Source organism: Pecten maximus, chromosome 6 (assembly GCF_902652985.1).
Source record: "Pecten maximus chromosome 6, xPecMax1.1, whole genome shotgun sequence".
NCBI classification, from domain to species: domain Eukaryota; kingdom Metazoa; phylum Mollusca; class Bivalvia; order Pectinida; family Pectinidae; genus Pecten; species Pecten maximus.
Window position 1 is genome coordinate 18,040,299 of NC_047020.1, and position 21,825 is coordinate 18,062,123.

At 42.0% G+C, this 21,825-nt stretch overlaps 1 protein-coding gene and 1 pseudogene across 1 annotated transcript; both read right to left on the reverse strand.

Annotated features, from left to right (window-relative positions):
• Positions 1 to 3,984: 3,984 nt before the first annotated feature.
• On the reverse strand, positions 3,985 to 9,321 carry LOC117329121 (annotated as a pseudogene).
• Positions 9,322 to 10,542: 1,221 nt separating this feature from the next.
• Positions 10,543 to 15,576, reverse strand: LOC117330076 (zinc finger CCCH domain-containing protein 13-like). Its single transcript, XM_033888294.1, has 4 exons — positions 15,562 to 15,576; positions 12,779 to 13,227; positions 11,233 to 12,591; positions 10,543 to 11,137 (listed from the first exon to the last, which is right to left on the reverse strand). The coding sequence occupies exons 1-4, from the start codon at positions 15,574 to 15,576 to the stop codon at positions 10,543 to 10,545; spliced, it is 2,418 nt and encodes an 805-aa protein (XP_033744185.1).
• Positions 15,577 to 21,825: the final 6,249 nt, after the last annotated feature.

A 21,825-nucleotide genomic window follows, 5' to 3' on the forward strand; every position in this document is an offset into this window, starting at 1 on the left:
CACGTTACCAAATACAGCAATGAAATCATCGGACGTCAGTTGGTTGACATCATGTACTGACAGTAACGTCTTTCTGAAGTAAACATCATACAGAATTGAAGCGCACATTTAAGTAAAGATTTAGCTTACATATGCCCGCTACCCTAACCCTACTCCCAAACCCAAACCTATCAAACCATAAACAATTTTTGTAGAGAAGGATACAGAGCATGAGCGACTGTTAATCCGAATTGTGTTGTTTATCGTTCACGTTTGTTAACTTACTATAAACACTTGTCAATGCATTTTTTTGTTCCGATTTAAATAATATTTAAATATTGTTTAATATAGTCTTAATTTCCCGGTTTATTACGGGAAAGAAAATGATGTTACTGCATGTAATAATTTGGTAATTGAAAGATGGGTCACCACTCATTCGCTTGTGAAAATGTCATCCTTGTACGTTTAGTGCTCTCATCAAATTTCAGGTTGATACAAGGGTACGCCTCTCAAAATGAGCTGCCGTGATTGTGATCCCGTGACTCGGGAGAGGTCAGATTAACCTAAATTTTGACGACGACACTAAATGTACACAAGTCAAATTTTCACAGACCGACTAAATATAGCACATTGGGAGATTCGGGACTGAAGGCATATTCACCAGATGATAGATTTTTGCAAGTATTGGGTACGCATTATTTTTCTTCGAGTACAATTTCAATGCTGCACAAAAGCTTATTTACGATTTTATAATATACCCAAATAGTTCATACTGTTCGGCTTATAAAAAATAAACCTGTTATGACGCGATCAGAGTCACGTGGGTATTTGTAATTCGATCTGGCTGATCTATAAAGAATTTCCACAAATCAAAGAATATTAAATTTATATTTTACATCTCGATTAATTTATTAAGTTTTACACATTTTAAGGTTTTCATGTTTCATAACATCCCTCTTTGTATTGGTCTTAACATTCACTAACACCTGAGCAGTTTTCATATATTACATCATATCACAGTAAAGCAGTGATGTAATTATTTTTGTTACAGAAATATAGCGTTTTACTCACCCATGCATTGTTTTCCGTGTTCCGACGTCACACACGACTTTTGTTTTTCTTTTGTTTTTGGTGCAGATCTCAATAGTGGTATGTAGACCCCTATACGCCCGAACTTAGTTGTACTGTCATCAACACAAACTTGGACAAAGAGGAACCTCTCAGGTATCAACGCAAAGTGTTGCGTATTTATTGAAGAAAAACTGTTTATTACCAATTGCGTCGTTATTATCAATTGGGTGTTACATAGCCCGAGAGAAAATATATATTAAAACGGCAGCGTAGACCGGTAACTGAACGATACCAAAATTTAATCATGCATACCCAAGCAGTTTTGTCCATACGAAATAGAATTTTTCTAGATAGGATTTTTATTTTTTATCTAATATTGTCAGACAAGAATGACCTGTCGTGTTGACCTTTTCGTGGAATATTCAAAGTAGGCGATCCTATTTGTGCATGTAATTGATGTTTCGGTGCATCGAGTACATACCGCACACGTTGTGGAGTAATTTGCCTGTAAAATGATTTCTGCAATGCGATATTCAAATTATTAACAAATCAACATACAAACGATTTGGGGTGACAAACAGTGAGCAGCGGAAGGCCTTACAAAAATATGCTATATAATAAACTTACTGAGCCTGGTCTCTGTGTCGCACGCTCAATGTGCCTATACACACAGGTGAAAATCCCACAGATGCGGTCGTTGATTAGTGTATATTAAGTAACATTGGATAGGTAAGGTAATCAAGCGTAATTATATATATTGAATATCAAAAGTTGTAAAACGGAATGTTCTCATTCCTTGGAGTATCTTGTTGAACGTTGTTTGATATGACATTAGTTTAGCCTAATAGTGAAGGTGCAAGAAGTATGACATTAAATGAAGTAGAATTGAAAACAAAATCAATTGTAAAAATTTAAAACAAACTATGCACCGATATACGAAAGCCAGTTGGGACCGTTTTCGCAGAAGAAAATAATACATTTTTGTTCGCGTTATATCGCGAAACTAACGCGTTATTACCGGAAGCAGGTTATATAAGACATTGAAATGATTTCCGAGTATCAGATACTGACTGTAAAGATAGAGGCGAGAACGGAGATTTTTTGTTCTGTCTAGAATTTTGCATTTCAATGCAACATCGTATATATCCGAGAATTGTTTCCTTCATGTGTTGACTAAACAAACCCTCAAAATTTCAGCTTGGGATAGGCCAAGTTAAAAAAAATCTCACTAAACTGTCGTGCTTCATGTTGATACTCTTCAACAGTAGCATACACTTCTTATATATATAGTTTTGTGATATGCATGTTATAATGGGAAAATACACTACGGGATTCGAGCCCATAACAGTGTCACCACCTTTTCAGAAAGGTTTTCTCGAGCTGCTGGTGTAGTTTTGCTCCTCTACAATTTGACCTTGTCTTCTTTTAACCGGTACCTAGCATTGCTAATCCAGCCTTTTTAATTATTATCACTGCCCTCTGGTAAATCGTTTTTCTCACAATTTTTGAGTTAGTGCACATCCTCTTCTTCTTTTAAACATTTGCTTAGACTTATGTTCATTTCCTAGGAAGACGAAATAATAATGACTACTGACTTATTGAACTCTATACCTCTACGTTTTATAGTTAGAATGCCTAAATGATGAGATACGTTCACAAATTGTGTAGTAGTAGTAGTAAACTCTGGTTTGTTAGGAACAGAAAAAATGGTTTGTTTGGACAAGAAGAAAACTGTGTCTGTTGGAACCAGTAGAATACTCCGGTTTGTTTGGACAAGAAGAGTACGCTTGTTTGTTGGGATCAGAAGTAGACGCTTGTTTGTAGGGCCCAATAGAAAACTCTAGTTTGTTGGGTCCAGAAGAAAACTCTGGTTTGCTTTGACGCGACGAAACCTGAGTATCTAGGGTTGGTGGTTAGAGGAAAACATTGGCTTGCTGGACCTAGAGGGAAACTCGGGCTTATTGAGACCTAAGGAATGACACATACGATTTTACGATTTTACACAGATGTTGTATAAAAATACATTACAAACTTCAGATCAAAAATATATTTATTTCATAATTCAAATATATATGTCACAAATATATTGACAACACACATTAGTGTGACCTCTAGCATTAAATTCATTGATCTATGCTTACTTACACATTGTATGTAGATTTTTGAATAAATGGATAAGGGTGATGAAATAATGCATAACTGGCATTGGAAATATAAGTAAGGTAGTTTGTTTCCCTTACTCTGGACTCTAAGTTGAGACAATGACATTACGTCACGGCGATAATACAATGACAGTATGTCGTGAATTCAGTCACGTGACGTCAACATTTCCTTGAATTGATGTAACGTCCATATTAGATACAAAGAGGGTAAACAGGGTAAGAGAAAAACAATCATTCATCCCGATGGTAGTGAGACAGGGGAATATCAAATATCGGGTGAATGATTCTATAAGTATTATCGATATTGGGTTTGTCTACATAGTACGAAGTGTTTCCTTTATAATCATAAGCGGCAGGTACATTTGCAGATATTTTAGTTGTTTCTGCATTTAAATATTTATGTAAAACATCAAAAGGAAATCGCACAGCAGTACTCAGTAACGAAAAACGTTAAACCAACGGTGTTAAACACAAATTTGACGATACAGGAGGTGGGAAATTTCGAAAAAAAAGTCCTTAAGAGTTATTGGTCTCTGGTTTCTCGAATACGACTGAAGATAAACTAAAGTGCTGGTATCTATGAGGCGACCGAAACAAATAAAATAAGTCGAAAGATCGGAGAAATATCAAAACCATGATGGTTAAACATGAAATATCCGAAACAAAATCGCAGAAATGTTTACATCAGCGTTAAATTTTGGCTCTCAGAAACTACAGAGATATTAAAGATATATCATATGACTGTTTTACATTTGATTCGTAATTGTATTTAGAAAAGAACACATTCATTACAATGTCAATATCACTGGCCTGTTTCTTTTTAGCACAGTTATGCTACAATTCTGTAATTTCATGGTTTTTTGTTTGTTTTTGTTTTTATAGTTTTAAGCCTGTATGCCACTTTGGCACGGGACGGACTTTTACAGTTTCATCCAACAGTACTTTTGTCAAGGAAAATAATCAACTATTCTGTAACTTCAGTTGTTTTCCAGTACTCGGATGTCTCCTTCTCTTTCAAAGGTAACTAGGGATGGATATTTCCCCTTTAAAACATAAAGTTAATTGGGCATAAAAAATGCCATTATAGTCCAAACATGGTCATGTAAAGCCGGCCCAAGCTGGAAGTCACTACAATAATACAGGGTACGAACTGCCAATCACTTACACAATCAAAGGTGTATTCCTTAGAATGTATCAGTCATCTACCCAATTGACTTGAATTTTGCACGAGTCATTTTCCTAGTCCGTCCTTCAGTCACCTGCACCTCAAGTTCTGTACCCGCGTAAATAAGCTTGACGTAGATTGGATCGTCTGTCTTGATATCTTCCGATAAGGTCATGATCGCTTCGCCCAGCCGCATACAGCTGTCTTCCGTCACATACCTTGGACTAGCGTTAGGTGACGCGTAGACGTCCACAATAACCTCGTTATGACTACCAGGAGCTCGAAGTTCCTTAACTACTTGTTGTGACCCAATGGCGACATGCTGTCCTTTCCGCAGATGGATATCGAATATATCGTCACACATGTACTCGTCACCGACCTTGAGTTTCCTTTTTTCGTCGTGCTTTTCGGCGTCAAACGGAACTGTTATAGCAACGCCATATGTATATTTACACATCCGTGAGGTGATCGCCAAAGGCTCATGTCCGAACAAAGCTGCACCTTTCATTACAGCCATGGATGGGTCAACAGGTGATACAAATCTTGATTTACTGAAAATTCCTCCAATCGTTTTCTGATGATTTGAGCCTCTGAGTACCCCCCGACGAGCACCACAGCGTCCAGAGTTTCGATATTATTGTTCTCCATCAGGTTGTCTAGATGCAAGATCATATTGTCCAGAGATTCACTAAATAGCCTTTCAAATTTTTGATCACTGATTGACATTTTATCAGCAATAAATGTCACTCCTTGACCAGATGGGCCAATGTCTTTCATATACTCCTGAAGTGTCTGACCTGTTGTTTCATTTAGAATTGATCCCTAAGATTGCTGGGATTTTTACAAATATGTTACGATTTTCACCCGGCTTGTAATCTCGTTTAGCACGTTCAAAGTGATGTTGAAGACTCAGCATTTCTCCCGGATACTCTTCCCTCGCTGTCTGGATGATTTCACCTCCAAATATAGACACCATCATCTTCTGAAAAGCTTTGTCTACCGTTGTTCCACCCCAGCTACCTCCTGTTGGTATGTGTAACTCTTGAAGAGCTCCGCTTTCTGACTTCCGATAGACAGTTATATCAGCTGTCCCTCCTCAGATGATATAAAAACACAAATAAATAATCAAGTGATATTAAGATCAATTCAGTTCACAGTAGGAGATCACCATTTTCTCATTACTAAACATCAGTATATACAATATCAAGTATTAGGCAGATTATAAGGTATCATATTACCAGTTTGGATTTCATGGAAATATGAGATTCAGATAGGCAATATGAAATTATATTACCTGCCTAAAACCAAAATAACGAATTAACAAAATAACCTATTTGGGCCAATTTTGAATGAAATCCAGTGAAAATCAAATAGCCAACGCTTTTTTAGTCATCACCAAAGTCTGCCATGTAGCGAGCCGTACAGATGCCACCATTGCTGTGTGCGTTATCACTCTTTGCATGCGTGTAAACTTATATAACCCATGAAGAATCATGAATTGGAAAATCCCAGCTGGGTTATTGACCAGTCAGATGATTAAGGTTTTATTTTGCATTATGATAAATGTGAATAGCATCCTTGCCTCAATAAACTATTAAGATACAACCTCTGTCAATTTGAAGCACTGGTGCTGATCCCTAATGAACACTATGATTATGAAGTATATTAGTTCAAGGTTTGATTATGGACTTCCAATAATGTTAAGTAACTGACCTCCTAAGTCAGCAACCATGAACTTTGTTTCCGACCCCAGTGGTGTTGTATTCGACCGGCCCTGGATTGAGGAAGTCATATCCTCTTTGATATAACGACAATAAAGGGCAGCAGCTTCCGGCTCCAACGCAAGCATCAAATCCTCGTCGTCAATTCCAGCCTGATATATACGACAAATGTATGTTTTGACACGCGTCACTAGCGTGAGCATTATCATGTATAATTCACATGTAAATTTCGGTCTGAAATCAATGTCTACAAGTAAAATAACATTCAGAAAAGCATGGATTAGTAAGGATGCACTATTGTTGAAACATGAATTCAACAATTGTGTTCTCTTGAACAGCTGATTCACTGTGCTTTTTAAACGAACTGTCAAGCGTAAAATTGACTTTTTAAAAATGAATTAATTTATAGCACAATTAACATGATCTCTATACGGTGGTTTCATATTACCAACACGATATCTACTGTATACGTCTATAAACAAAATGCTTGAGTGCAAGTGCCTTACCCTCTCTGCAGCAGCTCTCATGAAGATCTTTGCTTTGTCGCTCCAAATTGCAGGAACTGTGATGACCCAGCGGATCATGTTTGTGTCCAGATTTAATTGAGAATTTTCCCTCTTGGCCATATCAAGGACATCAGCCTTCAGATATTTGAGTACATCTGCTATCACTGTTAACGCAGGTTTTTCGTCGTTTCTGTTGAATGCCCGTAACGTTGACTCTAAGCTTAGATCCTCCAAAAGAACGTTAAAATTTTAAGTATTCAGACTACCCAAATATAAAACCGTGAAAATAAGTCGAAATGTTTCCTTTAGTAAAATAAACTGTACTAATACCATTTTAACAAAAGCTTTAATAATGTCAACATGATTGAGGTTAAAACATAAATACTTCCTATAAAACAGCAGAGAATACCAAACATTCAAATAATATCGCCATTCTATCTAAACTCGATTACACGACGGCACAATACGAACACATATATATCGATTCGCATGCAGACACTTGATAAACAAGGAGAATATGACCATGTGTTTGGGAAGGGTAAGCGTCTTCTGTTGCATCAACGGCACCTGCCATACAAATCTAGGTCACGGCGACACCCGCCATACAAATCTAGGTCACGGCGACACCCGCCATACAAATCTAGGTCACGACGACACCCGCCATACAAATCTAGGTCACGGCGACACCCGCCATACAAATCTAGGTCACGGCGACACCGCCATACAAATCTAGGTCACGGCGACACCCGCCATACAAATCTAGCGCAAGTTTGGGTTAGGCACATTCTCAAAACAAGATTGGTAACAGAGGAACCACTTGGCATAACAATAAGTATCGAATATATATTTCCAAATGACACCATGGTATCGAAATAGACAGAAAAACCCTAATTACTGTACTACCATTCTTCCTATGCGAAATATAAGCAAATTCAGATATATTTGAAAGCCTTATATTATCTGATCATTATTACGAGGTAAGATCATTTATGCATTTGATTATGCAATGTCCACTTAAAATCGACAATGATTATTGACGAATTACCTTATCTGAAACCATAAAAACTCAAGTTTCTTACCAAGAAAACTTTGACAGGAATGGGACGAACGTTTATTGTACATAAGGATGATTTTTACTTTTCAAAATGGAACCTGTAAATAAGTTGATTGACCTAGGATTCTCTGAGATACCGAAAATAAGCTTATTTCATCACAAATATCGTTTAAGTTGCATCCATTCCGCAATACCAAAACTCCATATGGTGTTTGTACAGGTTATTTTTTACCCGAAGAAAGGGTTATAGCCATTTTGTCTTTACTTGATTTTTATTAGAACTTTAATGACAGATCTTTGTATGCACAGCTGATATACATGTATATTTCACAATGCTTACCTTTGCCTCATAGAGTTTCATTTTGAATTTTTGAAATAGGTACCACTGCTTTCTTTCTACTGGTTTCAGATCAGCATACCGTTTCTCGGCTTCATAACCGAAGTATTTAAAGTTCATGTTCGGGTCAAAGAGGGCCACAGTAGGTGTTTTCTCGGTCTGCCCTTGTTCAGCCTTCCATGACCGACAAAACATCTTCAGCTTATCCGATTTGTACTCGTCAGTCCAGGAACATACGTACCCAGTGTATGTTGTTCCGAAGTCTATAGCACACACAACCACGTATTGCTTGGCCTAAAATTGTTAAACATTAACAGAATACTATAACAATAAAATTGTCAATTAAAGAGAAAGGTAAAATTGCTTCGTTAATAACGCAAATGACAATGTAACAGAACTCTGGTGTCTTCACACTCCAATTTGATGATGAGTTTGATATCGCATCATTGAAATAAATCTTATTTCTAATAATAAGCAACATAATTATTTTGTTGTTGACATTGGAGTGTCAGTTTTTTGGGTGCCGGAATATTTAATAACAGGAGTCATAGAATTAATTCTTTTCCCAGTCGTCTACCTTAACATTACACTTACTTATGTCACAAGTAACGATGAAATCACTCCTGTGTGATGAACACTTATTAGAATAATTTCCCAGTTTCGAGACAAAACAGAGCGAATCTCAAGGAGGAACCTTTTAATTTCCAACTCGGAAAAAAACCCCATTTGTTTACCTTCATGGAGATCTGAGAGGGATCAAGATTCTTGAGGTGCCAAACCAGCCTCGTATGTGTCAACTATGATAATTTCTCATATCCCTCCCCTTGGATTGATATCACCCTCTTGTGTCCCATCTGTCATTAGTGTGTGAGAAAGACTTGTCTAGGTTTGAGATATACATAATCAGTGAAACTTTATACACTTATCCTGGTTCTGCGGAGATTTTGTTTTTGAGTTTGAAAAGATCAGCAATAAATGTTTAATTTACCATCGGCAGTGGCGGAGGTACACCTCCCTTTTCCACAGAGAGGGGTTGTCCATCAACCTGTTGCTGTGGCCGATGAGGCTCCTGGTAAACGGGAGGCTGTGCATGTTGCTGCGTTGCCGGTGGTTGGACATAGTGAGGCGTTCGTGTATATATATATTCTATGGGTGGTGGTGGTTGCGCCACCGGCACCATTGCTCCATTGACGTAGACGTAGTATGGTACTGGTCCCTGTGGTAGTTGACCTGGGGCCAGCGCCACAGGAACAAACGTCCCGTTGATATAGGTGTAGTAAGTAGGTGGAGCATAGTGTTGGTAACTCATGACCCGGTTTTATGGAATATCTCTATAACGGAAAAAAATCCCATTTCAAAACGACCTGATTTTTACGATATAATAGCTAGAAAGAGCAGAATATGTGTACTATTATAGAAAATATACTCGTTATTACAAATACAGATTGCTTTCTAAGTATAGAGTATACATGTATATTTCAGTAGAAGGACAACTGTATCTACCAACCAGGAAGGTTTGACCTACATGAAAAAGTCGTGTTTTTTTTAGACCGGAAACCAATCCAGCAGCTTGTTTTTGGCTGAACAATAACATGCATTATTTATCAAAATATATACCGAACTGTCCCAATATTGGCAATAATTATCAAACTATATTATGTCGATTACGATTACCCAACGTTATTGCTTATATTAAATTATCCAGCCTTGCTACTTGTCTTCGTAACTATCAACCAAAACTACTCTGCCCATCATCAGTAACGTCACTACATTAGGCGGAACTGTTTCCTATTTACAGTGTTTCGGTCCGTTTATTTGGACGTCAATATGATAACATTGTAGTCCTAAGTAGCTCACTTACAACCAAAACATACATATAACTGATAATCTAACGCGCTTATTAATTACTCAAAAGAAGAATATCTACTGCAACGTGCCGTCCTTAAATGACCGAAGCTTTTTATATGACGTTAAGCAATATAAAAGTACCCACTGTCTAACTGTCTCGCCAACATCTCAATATCGAAATGAACACCTTTCGAAGGGTATGGCAACATCAATTTGTAAGTAGACCAAGGCAAGACGCCAAGTTCGGCCATGTTGTAAGTTTGCAGACAAGAGTATTGCACCGCTCACCCAGTACACCCGATATGAAAACCCCCATAAAATTGAAGAGTCACTTATATGTATTAAAAAACAACAAAAAATACAGGACAGCCAAGGCGGTAGCATGCTGTGGTCTTCCTTATGTCTCATCCATTTCCTTATAAAACGATTCATGGGTGCTGGACGCATGACACCTAAAGATGTCTTAGTGAGACATATGTCGCACTGCTCCTCAAAAAGCGAGGGAAATTGTGGAGAGGGTAGAGATGTAGATTAGAGTGGGTAGAGATGTAGATAGAGTGGGTAGAGATGTAGATAGAGAGGGTAGAGATGTAGATAGAGAGGGTAGAGATGTAGATAGAGTGGGTAGAGATGTAGATAGAGACTGTAGAGATGTAGATAGAGTGGGTAGAGATGTCATCGCGCGGGTCGCGATGTCGACTAGCGTGGGTAGCGCTGTCGCTCGCGTGGGTCGCGCTGTCGCTCGCGCGGGTCGCGCTGTCGCTCGCGCGGGTCGCGCTGTCGCTCGCGCCTGTCGCGCTGTCGCTCGCGTGGGTCGCGCTGTCGCTCGCGCGGGTCGCGCTGTAGCTCGCGTGGGTCGCGCTGTCGCTCGCGCGGGTCGCGCTGTCGCTCGCGCGGGTCGCGCTGTCGCTCGCGCGTCGCGCTGTCGCTCGCGCGTCGCGCTGTCGCTCGCGCGGGTCGCGCTGTCGCTCGCGCGGGTCGCGCTGTCGCTCGCGTGGGTCGCGCCTGTCGCCTCGCGCGGGTCGCGCTGTCGCTCGCGCGGGTCGCGTGTCGCTCGCGCCTGTCGCGCTGTCGCTCGCGTGGGTCGCGCTGTCGCTCGCGTGGGTCGCGCTGTCGCTCGCGCGGGTCGCGCTGTCGCTCGCGGGTCGCGCTGTCGCTCGCGCGGTCGCGCTGTCGCTCGCGCCTGTCGCGCTGTCGCTCGCGTGGGTCGCGCTGTCGCTCGCGCCTGTCGCGCTGTCGCTCGCGTGGGTCGCGCTGTCGCTCGCGCGTCGCGCTGTCGCTCGCGCGGGTCGCGCTGTCGCTCGCGCGGGTCGCTCTGTCGCTCGCGCGGGTCGCGCTGTCGCTCGCGCGGGTCGCGCTGTCGCTCGCGTGGGTCGCGCTGTCGCTCGCGTGGGTCGCGCTGTCGCTCGCGCGTCGCGCTGTCGCTCGCGCGGGTCGCGCTCTCGCTCGCGTGGGTCGCGCTGTCGCTCGCGCGGGTCGCGCTGTCGCTCGCGCGGGTCGCGCTGTCGCTCGCGTGGGTCGCGCTGTCGCTCGCGCGGGTCGCGCTGTCGCTCGCGCGGGTCGCGCTGTCGCTCGCGTGGGTCGCGCTGTCGCTCGCGCGGGTCGCGCTGTCGCTCGCGCGGGTCGCGCTGTCGCTCGCGCGGGTCGCGCTGTCGCTCGCGCGGGTCGCGCTGTCGCTCGCGCGCGTCGCGCTGTCGCTCGCGTGGGTCGCGCTGTCGCTCGCGTGGGTCGCGCTGTCGCTCGCGCCTGTCGCGCTGTCGCTCGCGCGGGTCGCGCTGTCGCTCGCGCGGGTCGCGCTCTCGCTCGCGTGGGTCGCGCTGTCGCTCGCGCGGGTCGCGCTGTCGCTCGCGCGGGGTCGCGCTGTCGCTCGCGCGGGTCGCTCTGTCGCTCGCGCGGGTCGCGCTGTCGCTCGCGCGGGTCGCGCTGTCGCTCGCGCGGGTCGCGCTGTCGCTCGCGCTGTCGCGCTGTCGCTCGCGCGGGTCGCTCTGTCGCTCGCGCGGGTCGCGCTGTCGCTCGCGTGGGTCGCTCTGTCGCTCGCGCGGGTCGCTCTGTCGCTCGCGCGGGTCGCTCTGTCGCTCGCGCGGGTCGCGCTGTCGCTCCCGCCTGTCGCGCTCTCGCTCGCGGGTCGCGCTGTCGCTCGCGCGTCGCGCTGTCGCTCGCGCGGGTCGCGCTGTCGCTCGCGCGGGTCGCGCTGTCGCTCGCGCGGGTCGCTCTGTCGCTCGCGTGGGTCGCGCTGTCGCTCGCGCGGGTCGCGCTGCCGCTCGCGCGTCGCGCTGTCGCTCGCGCGGGTCGCGCTGTAGCTCCGCGCGTCGCGCTGTCAGCTCCGCCGGGTCCGCTGTCGCTCGCGCGGGTCGCGCTGTCGCTCGCGTGGGTCTCGCTGTCGCTCGCGTGGGTCGCGCTGTCGCTCGCGCGTCGCGCTGTCGCTCGCCGCGGGTCGCGCTTCGCTCGCGCGGGTAGCGCTGTCCTCCGCGGTCGCGCTGTCGCCGCGTGGTCGCGCTGTCGCTCGCGTAGGGTCGAAGCTTGTCGCTCGCGCGGGTCCGCGCTGTCGCTCGCGTCGGGTCGCGCTGTCGCAGGCGTGGGTCAGCGCTGTCGCTCGCGCTGGGTCGCGCTGTCGCTCGCGATGGGTCGCGCTGTCGCTCGCGCGGGTCGCGCTGTACGCTCGCGCGGGTCGCGCTGTCGCTAGCGGGGTGGGCTCTCAGCTCGGCGGTCGCTGTCCTCGGGGTTGTACGGTCGAGAGGGTCGAGCTGTCTGCAGGGTCGCGATCTGTCAGAGAGTGAGGTAGCGTGGTCGAGATGGTAGCTCGAGTGTGTGCTGGTCGGGTCTGCTCGTCGCTGCGGTTGGTGTGTACAGGGGTCGGCTGTGTCGCTGTGTTAGACTCGCGCGTCTGAGTTGCGGGGCGGGTACGATTCGGCTCGCGGGTGCAGTGGTAGGGTACGCTGGCTGGGCTGTCGCGCTGTCGCTCGCGCGGGTGCGCTTGGTCTCGTGTTGGGGTAGATGTAGATGTGCTGTGTGGGTGCGGTGTGCGCTCTGGGGGTCGCGTGTTGCGGGTCGGCTTGTCGAGTGAGTGTTAGTCTGTCGCGCTGGTCGTCTGTCTCCAGGGTCGGTTCGCTGGCGGGCGCTTCGCTCGCGCTGGTCGCGCTGTCGCTCGCGGTGCGTGTCCTCGCGGGTACGCTGTCTCTGCCGGGTCGCTGTCGCTCGCCGGGTTCGCGCTGTCGCTCGCGGGTCGCTGTAGTCCTCGCGCGTGTCGATCGCGCTCTGGTGGTAGCGTCTTAGTCTGCGTGTCGATGTGGTCCCGGTCTGTCGTGCGGGGTGAGCTTCGTGAGGGGGGCTGGGCGAGTGGCTAGGCCTTGCTCTTTGAGCGTCACGTGTCGCATGCGGGTTATTCTATGAGGGTGTTAGATACGGGCTGGTCTAGAGGTTTAGAGTATGTAGATAAGGTCTGTAGATAAGAGAAATTAGTTTCAGGGGTTATTTGGCCCTTTTATCGAATTTCAGCCAAATTTAAAGGTAAAAAATTTTTGGGTAGAGATGTAGATAGAGAGGGTAGAGATGTAGATAGAGTGGGTAGAGATGTAGATAGAGAGGGTAGAGATGTAGATAGAGAGGGTAGAGATGTAGATAGAGTGGGTAGAGATGTAGATAGAGAGGGTAGAGATGTAGATAGAGGGTAGAGATGTAGATAGAGAGGGTAGAGATGTAGATAGAGAGTAGAGATTGATAGGAGAGGTAGAGATAGATAGAGGGTAGAGATGTAGATAGAGAGGGTAAGATGTAGTAGAGGGTGGTGTAGATGAGAGGGTAGCGTCTAGGTAGGATAGATGGGGTGATGTTGATGCGTAGATAGCAGAGGGTAGAGATTAGCATGGAGAGTGTCGTGAGACGTGTGTAGAGAGGGTAGAGATGTAGATAGAGAGGGTAGAGATCTAGATAGAGAGGGTAGAGATGTAGATAGAGAGTAGAGATGTAGATAGAGAGGGTAGAGATGTAGATAGAGGGTAGAGATGTAGATAGAGGGGTAGAGATGTAGATAGAGAGGGTAGAGATGTAGATAGAGGAGGTAGAGATGTGTAGGATGTAGATAGAGAGTAGAGATGTAGATAGAGAGAGTAGAGATGTAGATAGAGAGGGTAGAGATGTAGATAGAGAGGGTAGAGATGTAGATAGAGAGGGTAGAGATGTAGATAGAGAGGGTAGAGATGTAGATAGAGAGGGTAGAGATGTAGATAGAGTGGGTAGAGATGTAGATAGAGAGGGTAGAGATGTAGATAGAGAGGGTAGAGATGTAGATAGAGTGGGTAGAGATGTAGATAGAGAGGGTAGAGATGTAGATAGAGAGGGTAGAGATGTAGATAGAGAGTAGAGATGTAGATAGAGAGGGTAGAGATGTAGATAGAGGGTAGAGATGTAGATAGAGAGGGTAGAGATGTAGATAGAGAGGGTAGAGATGTAGATAGAGAGGGTAGAGATGTAGATAGAGAGTAGAGATGTAGATAGAGAGGGTAGAGATGTAGATAGAGAGGGTAGAGATGTAGATAGAGAGGGTAGAGATGTAGATAGAGAGGGTAGAGATGTAGATAGAGTGGGTAGAGATGTAGATAGAGTGGGGATGGCACGCTAGGAGGACATTAACATTTTATATTCAACGTTGATCGCCAATGATTTCTATGTTTTAAGTATACAACAAAGAACGATTCCATATCATCTGTACAAAATTAGACTCATATCGCTATACTGTATCCCCATGTGTCACCTAAGAGAAAAATCTACGTTTCAACTGTAGCTATTTGATAGGCTCCGTCACATTTTCTATCGGAAGTTCAGCCAATCAGATTGAAGGTAACATACATTTTATTAAAGCTGAAATTATCCGTGAGTGCTTCTATAGCTTCATTCGTTCTGTTTTCAACGAGTTTGATTTCTTTGAAATACAATTCCATTAGCTGATTGAAGGATTCTTTTTGTTTGATATTGTCATCTTTCATACACTACTTTACCGAAGAAAATCGCTTAATGAAAATATGAACAATAGGATTCTACGTGACTGTTTTAACTATGACGACAGAAAACTCTAACTACTTAATCAGTTTAATGTTTTAAGTACAGTGTGTGTCCAACTGTGGAGCAGATCACAGGCGCTTGCATAGAAAACGAGAATTAAAAAAAAATAATATTAGTGGAACGCATGGCCTTTCAACCCCTTATGTAAATGAGGAATCTGGACAGGCTGAGGAAGCAGTTTGAAAAATGGTGTTTTGTTGAAGGAATTCGGCGATGTTTTCACGGATTATTGTGTTTTGGATGTAACAATTCGTATTGAGTGGCAGGTAGGTTAAAGATGAATGTTTCTAGATGACGGTATCATAAGTGTGTTTTTTAGTCGATTAAAGTGTGGTAGTGTGCTGTTTCATTCGTGGCAGAGTTGCCAACCTTGTACTTTACAGAGTACACATACCACTGTCATATAAAAAAAAAAAAAAAAAAAAAATTTAGTTTTTGAAGTATTTACTGTAAGATCCCATTTCTGTGTGCATTTTGATAATGAGTCTAATAGCTTTTGTAACCCTTCTGGAGTTTCTGATAATAATACCATGTCGTCAGCGTACATTAAAAGAAACATATGTATCATCTGGATTTCGATAGATGGACAGTTGTCATTTAAAAAGTGAGTTTCACAATCATTAACATATAAGGCATAAAGAATCGGTGACAAAATTTCACCTTGGAGCAACCCATTTTTACAATAAAAAAAATCTGATAGAAACCCTTCAGCCTTATCACAGCATTTCACATTCTTATAAATAGACCTAATAATATTCAACATTTTCCCGTTAACTCTTTCCTTAATTAATTTATACCATAAATTTCGACGATTAACAAAATCGAACGCTTTTTTTATAGTCTATTAAGCAACAATTATGTCTTTTACTGCGTTTTAACGTTCAGTTAATTAATGACTGCAGGGCAAACATTGCATCAACTGTAGACATTCCTTTTTAAAAACCAAACTTGGCGTCAGAGATCTTGTTATAATGTTTCATCAAACTTGACCAATTTTTCGTTTAGGATAGAAGTAAAATGCTTTCCAAAACAACTGACTAGTGTAATGCCCCTATAATTGTTGATATTATTTCTATATCCTTTCTTAAAAACAGGTATAATGGTTCCCTGTGACCAAAGTAATGGGTAATTTCCAGATTTAAAAATATTGTTAAAATAATAGGTAATATTTTACCTGTATTGCGGCCTAGGTCAGGAATCACAATAGGTAATATTTTACCTGTATTGCGGCCTAGGTCAGGAACAACAATAGGTAATATTTTACCGGTATTGCGGCCTATGTCAGGAATCACAATAGGTAATATTTTACCTGTATTGCAGCCTAGGTCAGGAATCACAATAGGTAATATTTAGGCTGTGTGAAGTTAGCTCAACATACGACATACGACATACGACATTCAAAACTTCATATCTTGTGTTTTTACCAGCCAACGAGATAATTTTTGAATGTTCAGCGGCTCAACATACGACATACGACATTCAGATTTTGAATGTTCAGCCGCTGAACATACGACATACGACATTCAGATTTTGATTTTGAATGTTCAGCGGCTCGACATACGACATACGACATTCAAATTTTGAATGTTCAGCCGCTGAACATACGACATACGACATTCAGATTTTGAATGTTCAGCCGCTGAACATACGACATACGACATTCAAAACTTCATATCTTGTGTTTTTACCAGCCAACGAGGTAACTTTTGAATGTTCAGCCGCTGAACATACGACATACGACATTCATATTTTGAATGTTCAGCCGCTGAACATACGACATACGACATTCAAAACTTCATATCTTGTGTTTTTACCAGCCAACGAGGTAACTTTTGAATGTTCAGCCGCTGAACATACGACATACGACATTCAGATTTTGAATGTTCAGCCGCTGAACATACGACATACGACATTCAGATTTTGATTTTGAATGTTCAGCGGCTCAACATTCAAAATCTGAATGTCGTATGTCGTATGTTCAGCGGCTGAACATTCAAAAGTTACCTCGTAGGCTGGTAAAAACACAAGATATGAAGTTTTGAATGTCGTATGTCGTATGTTCAGCGGCTGAACATTCAAAATCTGAATGTCGTATGTCGTATGTTCAGCGGCTGAACATTCAAAAGTTACCTCGTTGGCTGGTAAAAACACAAGATATGAAGTTTTGAATGTCGTATGTCGTATGTTCAGCGGCTGAACATTCAAAATCTGAATGTCGTATGTCGTATGTTCAGCGGCTGAACATTCAAAAGTTACCTCGTTGGCTGGTAAAAACACAAGATATGAAGTTTTGAATGTCGTATGTCGTATGTTCAGCCGCTGAACATTCAAAATCTGAATGTCGTATGTCGTATGTTGAGCCGCTGAACATTCAAAAGTTACCTCGTTGGCTGGTACAAACACAAGATATGAAGTTTTGAATGTCGTATGTCGTATGTTCAGCGGCTGAACATTCAAAATCTGAATGTCGTATGTCGTATGTTCAGCGGCTGAACATTCAAAATCTGAATGTCGTATGTCGTATGTTGAGCCGCTGAACATTCAAAATTTGAATGTCGTATGTCGTATGTCGAGCCGCTGAACATTCAAAATCAAAATCTGAATGTCGTATGTCGTATGTTCAGCGGCTGAACATTCAAAATCTGAATGTCGTATGTCGTATGTTGAGCCGCTGAACATTCAAAAGTTACCTCGTTGGCTGGTACAAACACAAGATATGAAGTTTTGAATGTCGTATGTCGTATGTTCAGCGGCTGAACATTCAAAATCTGAATGTCGTATGTCGTATGATCAGCGGCTGAACATTCAAAAGTTACCTCGTTGGCTGGTACAAACACAAGATATGAAGTTTTGAATGTCGTATGTCGTATGTTCAGCGGCTGAACATTCAAAATCTGAATGTCGTATGTCGTATGTTCAGCGGCTGTACATTCAAAATTTGAATGTCGTATGTCGTATGTCGAGCCGCTGAACATTCAAAATCAAAATCTGAATGTCGTATGTCGTATGTTCAGCGGCTGAACATTCAAAATCTGAACGTCGTATGTCGTACGTTGAGCCGCTGAACATTCAAAAGTTATCTCGTTGGCTGGTAAAAACACAAGCTATGAAGTTTTGAATGTCGTATGTCGTATGTTCAGCGGCTCAACATTCAAAATCTGAATGTCGTATGTCGTATGTTCAGCGGCTGAACATTCAAAAGTTACCTCGTAGGCTGGTAAAAACACAAGATATGAAGTTTTGAATGTCGTATGTCGTATGTTCAGCGGCTGAACATTCAAAATCTGAATGTCGTATGTCGTATGTTCAGCGGCTGAACATTCAAAAGTTACCTCGTTGGCTGGTAAAAACACAAGATATGAAGTTTTGAATGTCGTATGTCGTATGTTCAGCGGCTGAACATTCAAAATCTGAATGTCGTATGTCGTATGTTCAGCGGCTGAACATTCAAAAGTTACCTCGTTGGCTGGTAAAAACACAAGATATGAAGTTTTGAATGTCGTATGTCGTATGTTCAGCCGCTGAACATTCAAAATCTGAATGTCGTATGTCGTATGTTGAGCCGCTGAACATTCAAAAGTTACCTCGTTGGCTGGTACAAACACAAGATATGAAGTTTTGAATGTCGTATGTCGTATGTTAAGCGGCTGAACATTCAAAATCTGAATGTCGTATGTCGTATGTTGAGCGGCTGAACATTCAAAATCTGAATGTCGTATGTCGTATGTTGAGCCGCTGAACATTCAAAAGTTACCTCGTTGGCTGGTAAAAACACAAGATATGAAGTTTTGAATGTCGTATGTCGTATGTTCAGCGGCTGAACATTCAAAATCTGAATGTCGTATGTCGTATGTTCAGCGGCTGAACATTCAAAAGTTACCTCGTTGGCTGGTAAAAACACAAGATATGAAGTTTTGAATGTCGTATGTCGTATGTTCAGCCGCTGAACATTCAAAATCTGAATGTCGTATGTCGTATGTTGAGCCGCTGAACATTCAAAAGTTACCTCGTTGGCTGGTACAAACACAAGATATGAAGTTTTGAATGTCGTATGTCGTATGTTCAGCGGCTGAACATTCAAAATCTGAATGTCGTATGTCGTATGTTGAGCGGCTGAACATTCAAAATCTGAATGTCGTATGTCGTATGTTGAGCCGCTGAACATTCAAAAATTATCTCGTTGGCTGGTAAAAACACAAGATATGAAGTTTTGAATGTCGTATGTCGTATGTTCAGCCGCTGAACATTCAAAATCTGAATGTCGTATGTCGTATGTTGAGCCGCTGAACATTCAAAAGTTACCTCGTTGGCTGGTTCAAACACAAGATATGAAGTTTTGAATGTCGTATGTCGTATGTTGAGCCGCTGAACATTCAAAAATTATCTCGTTGGCTGGTAAAAACACAAGATATGAAGTTTTGAATGTCGTATGTCGTATGTCTTATGTTGAGCTAACTTCACACAGCCTAATATTTTACCTGTATTGCGGCCTAGGTCAGGAATCACAATAGGTAATACTTTACCTGTATTCGATAGCGTCAGCTGCAGTAAGCGGTATTCTGAACACAGTGTGTTGAGTTTTATTTGATAAATAATTTATGTTCGTTTGAACTGGTGAATTAGAACATAATAGGTAATATTTTACCTGTATTGCAGCCTAGGTCAGGATTAGCGGAAAACGTACACTGTATTCTTTATACATAGCCCCTATTCTTCAGAATCCGGTTAAGTAGACGTTCTGCTATCTGTGTATCTACGAAGCTATATTTATCTACACGATAATACTGCTTTTGAATCAAAGCATTGGCGCGACACGTCATATGTGTACAGACTTATTACAAACCGGTTATTGCGACGATTTCAATAATGGTTAACACAACACCAAGGAGCACAAAAGGGGATATTGGCATGATGGCATCATATTATTGAAATGATATATGGTCTTCATGTCATAATTTCTTTTTATATATGTTATGATATACAATGATATTATTAGTTTTATTTATTTATTCAATTATTTATTCATTTTTGTATTTATTTATTTACGTCTCATCTCATTATTGTATATATGAACCAAACATTTACAACATTAAATACATTTAATACATGGAATACATGATATGCAAGCACATGCATTCACCTACCTTTTATTTTAACGGACACAGCTGCATTTAACTAATTGAAAACTGCCATACCACACTCAATAAAACAGAAAATTTATAAGTTTATGATTCCACCCAGGTTTGTGGTTTTAAAGATCGCGCGGTGATCCTTTTCGGTTTCCGTCGTGACCACTCAACTCATTATTGTATATATGAATCAAACATTTACATATCAACATTTAATACATGGAATACATGATATTCAAGGTTTTATTGGTTCGCTCTGACACACTGACGTTCACCTACCTTTTATTTTAACGGACACAGCTGCATTTAACTGCCTACCACACTCAATAAAACAGAAAATTTATAAGTTTATGATTCCACCCAGGTTTGTGGTTTTAAAGATCCTTTTCGGTTTCGGTCGTGACCACTTAAAACAACTGCTATAAAACGTCTCGTTTGTGAGAATGATAGTTATTTTAACATCAGACTGATATCCTATGTTACTGTAATGGGATCCACAATTCCATTAATACTGTCAGTTTCTACCACAATAGGCGGGCATTATTCAACTACCAAGGCTCGTGTTTTTGTAACTTTTGAAAAATAACTAATTCGAGTAAAAGAAATACCACATATAACAACCGCTCGCTGTGTAACCTCTATTTATATAAGGTTCAGCAAATGGCTGTCCTGCCACACACATCCTAAAAACTATATAAAAAAAACCCACACCTATAGATACTGCTTGTTGTATGGTGTTTTTATTTTATTTTCCTTTATTCATTTGTTTTTCAATTGATTTATTTTCCCAGAAATTACCAATATATGCATATATTTACATTGGCACCACAGTCTCGTATTTCCTCAATGTTAATCAGCAGATGACGTGATCGTTACGTCATTTTGATCAACGTCATGGAAATTCTTCGCTATGTGCTACGAATGGATCAACGCAACAAGATAATGATTGCGAACAATTGCGTTGCTATGACGTCATTTCGCCACTATGTTGATCATCGTCACGGCAAGACTTTGTATTGTGTGTCAGATTGGTTGCAAATCTCAATCACAGAAATGAATTGGATATAAAGATATTATTTTTTCAAATAAGCATACAGGATTGGTGAAAATAAAGAACGTGTTTATTTAACAAAGGCAGATTTTAACACGAGTAAATGTAAATATAACAATAAGCGTTTGTTAAATTGCATTTTCGTGTCACTACATTTATAGTGACAAAAAAAAAAACCCAAAAAAACAAACCAATGTAACAAGCGTTTGTTTGTTAAATTTATACATGCTTTTCTCAAATATACACTATACACATGTACATAATTTCTAAAATACCAGGGTTGAGAGATACTGGGTTTTACCCCATGCACAGTAATGACCTCAACACAAAAGTACTGTCATACTCGACTCGTCTTTTATATGTGTTCCGCCTATTCTCATTATCTGTATTCGTTTATTCTGTTTTAATTTACTTTGGCTCATAGGGCAGCCCTCCAATCTGATTAAACCTCGGTTAAACCGACAGCCATTTACAGTAATTTGTGCACATACCAGGAAGTTCATTACGCTCAATAGAGGAACGGAATACGTTATACACTTCATAGCTACTTCTGGCTAATACACACGACTCGGTTATTAGTTTTAAACGATCCTTAGATTGTATGTATGATCAATATTTCTATTTACCACAGGAACACATGATATAAGTGACATACAATGTGTGTTTATTTTATTTATCTATTTTTTCCTTTAAATCATATCCAGCTACCCACTAAGTATGGTGTTATTCAAAATAATTATGATT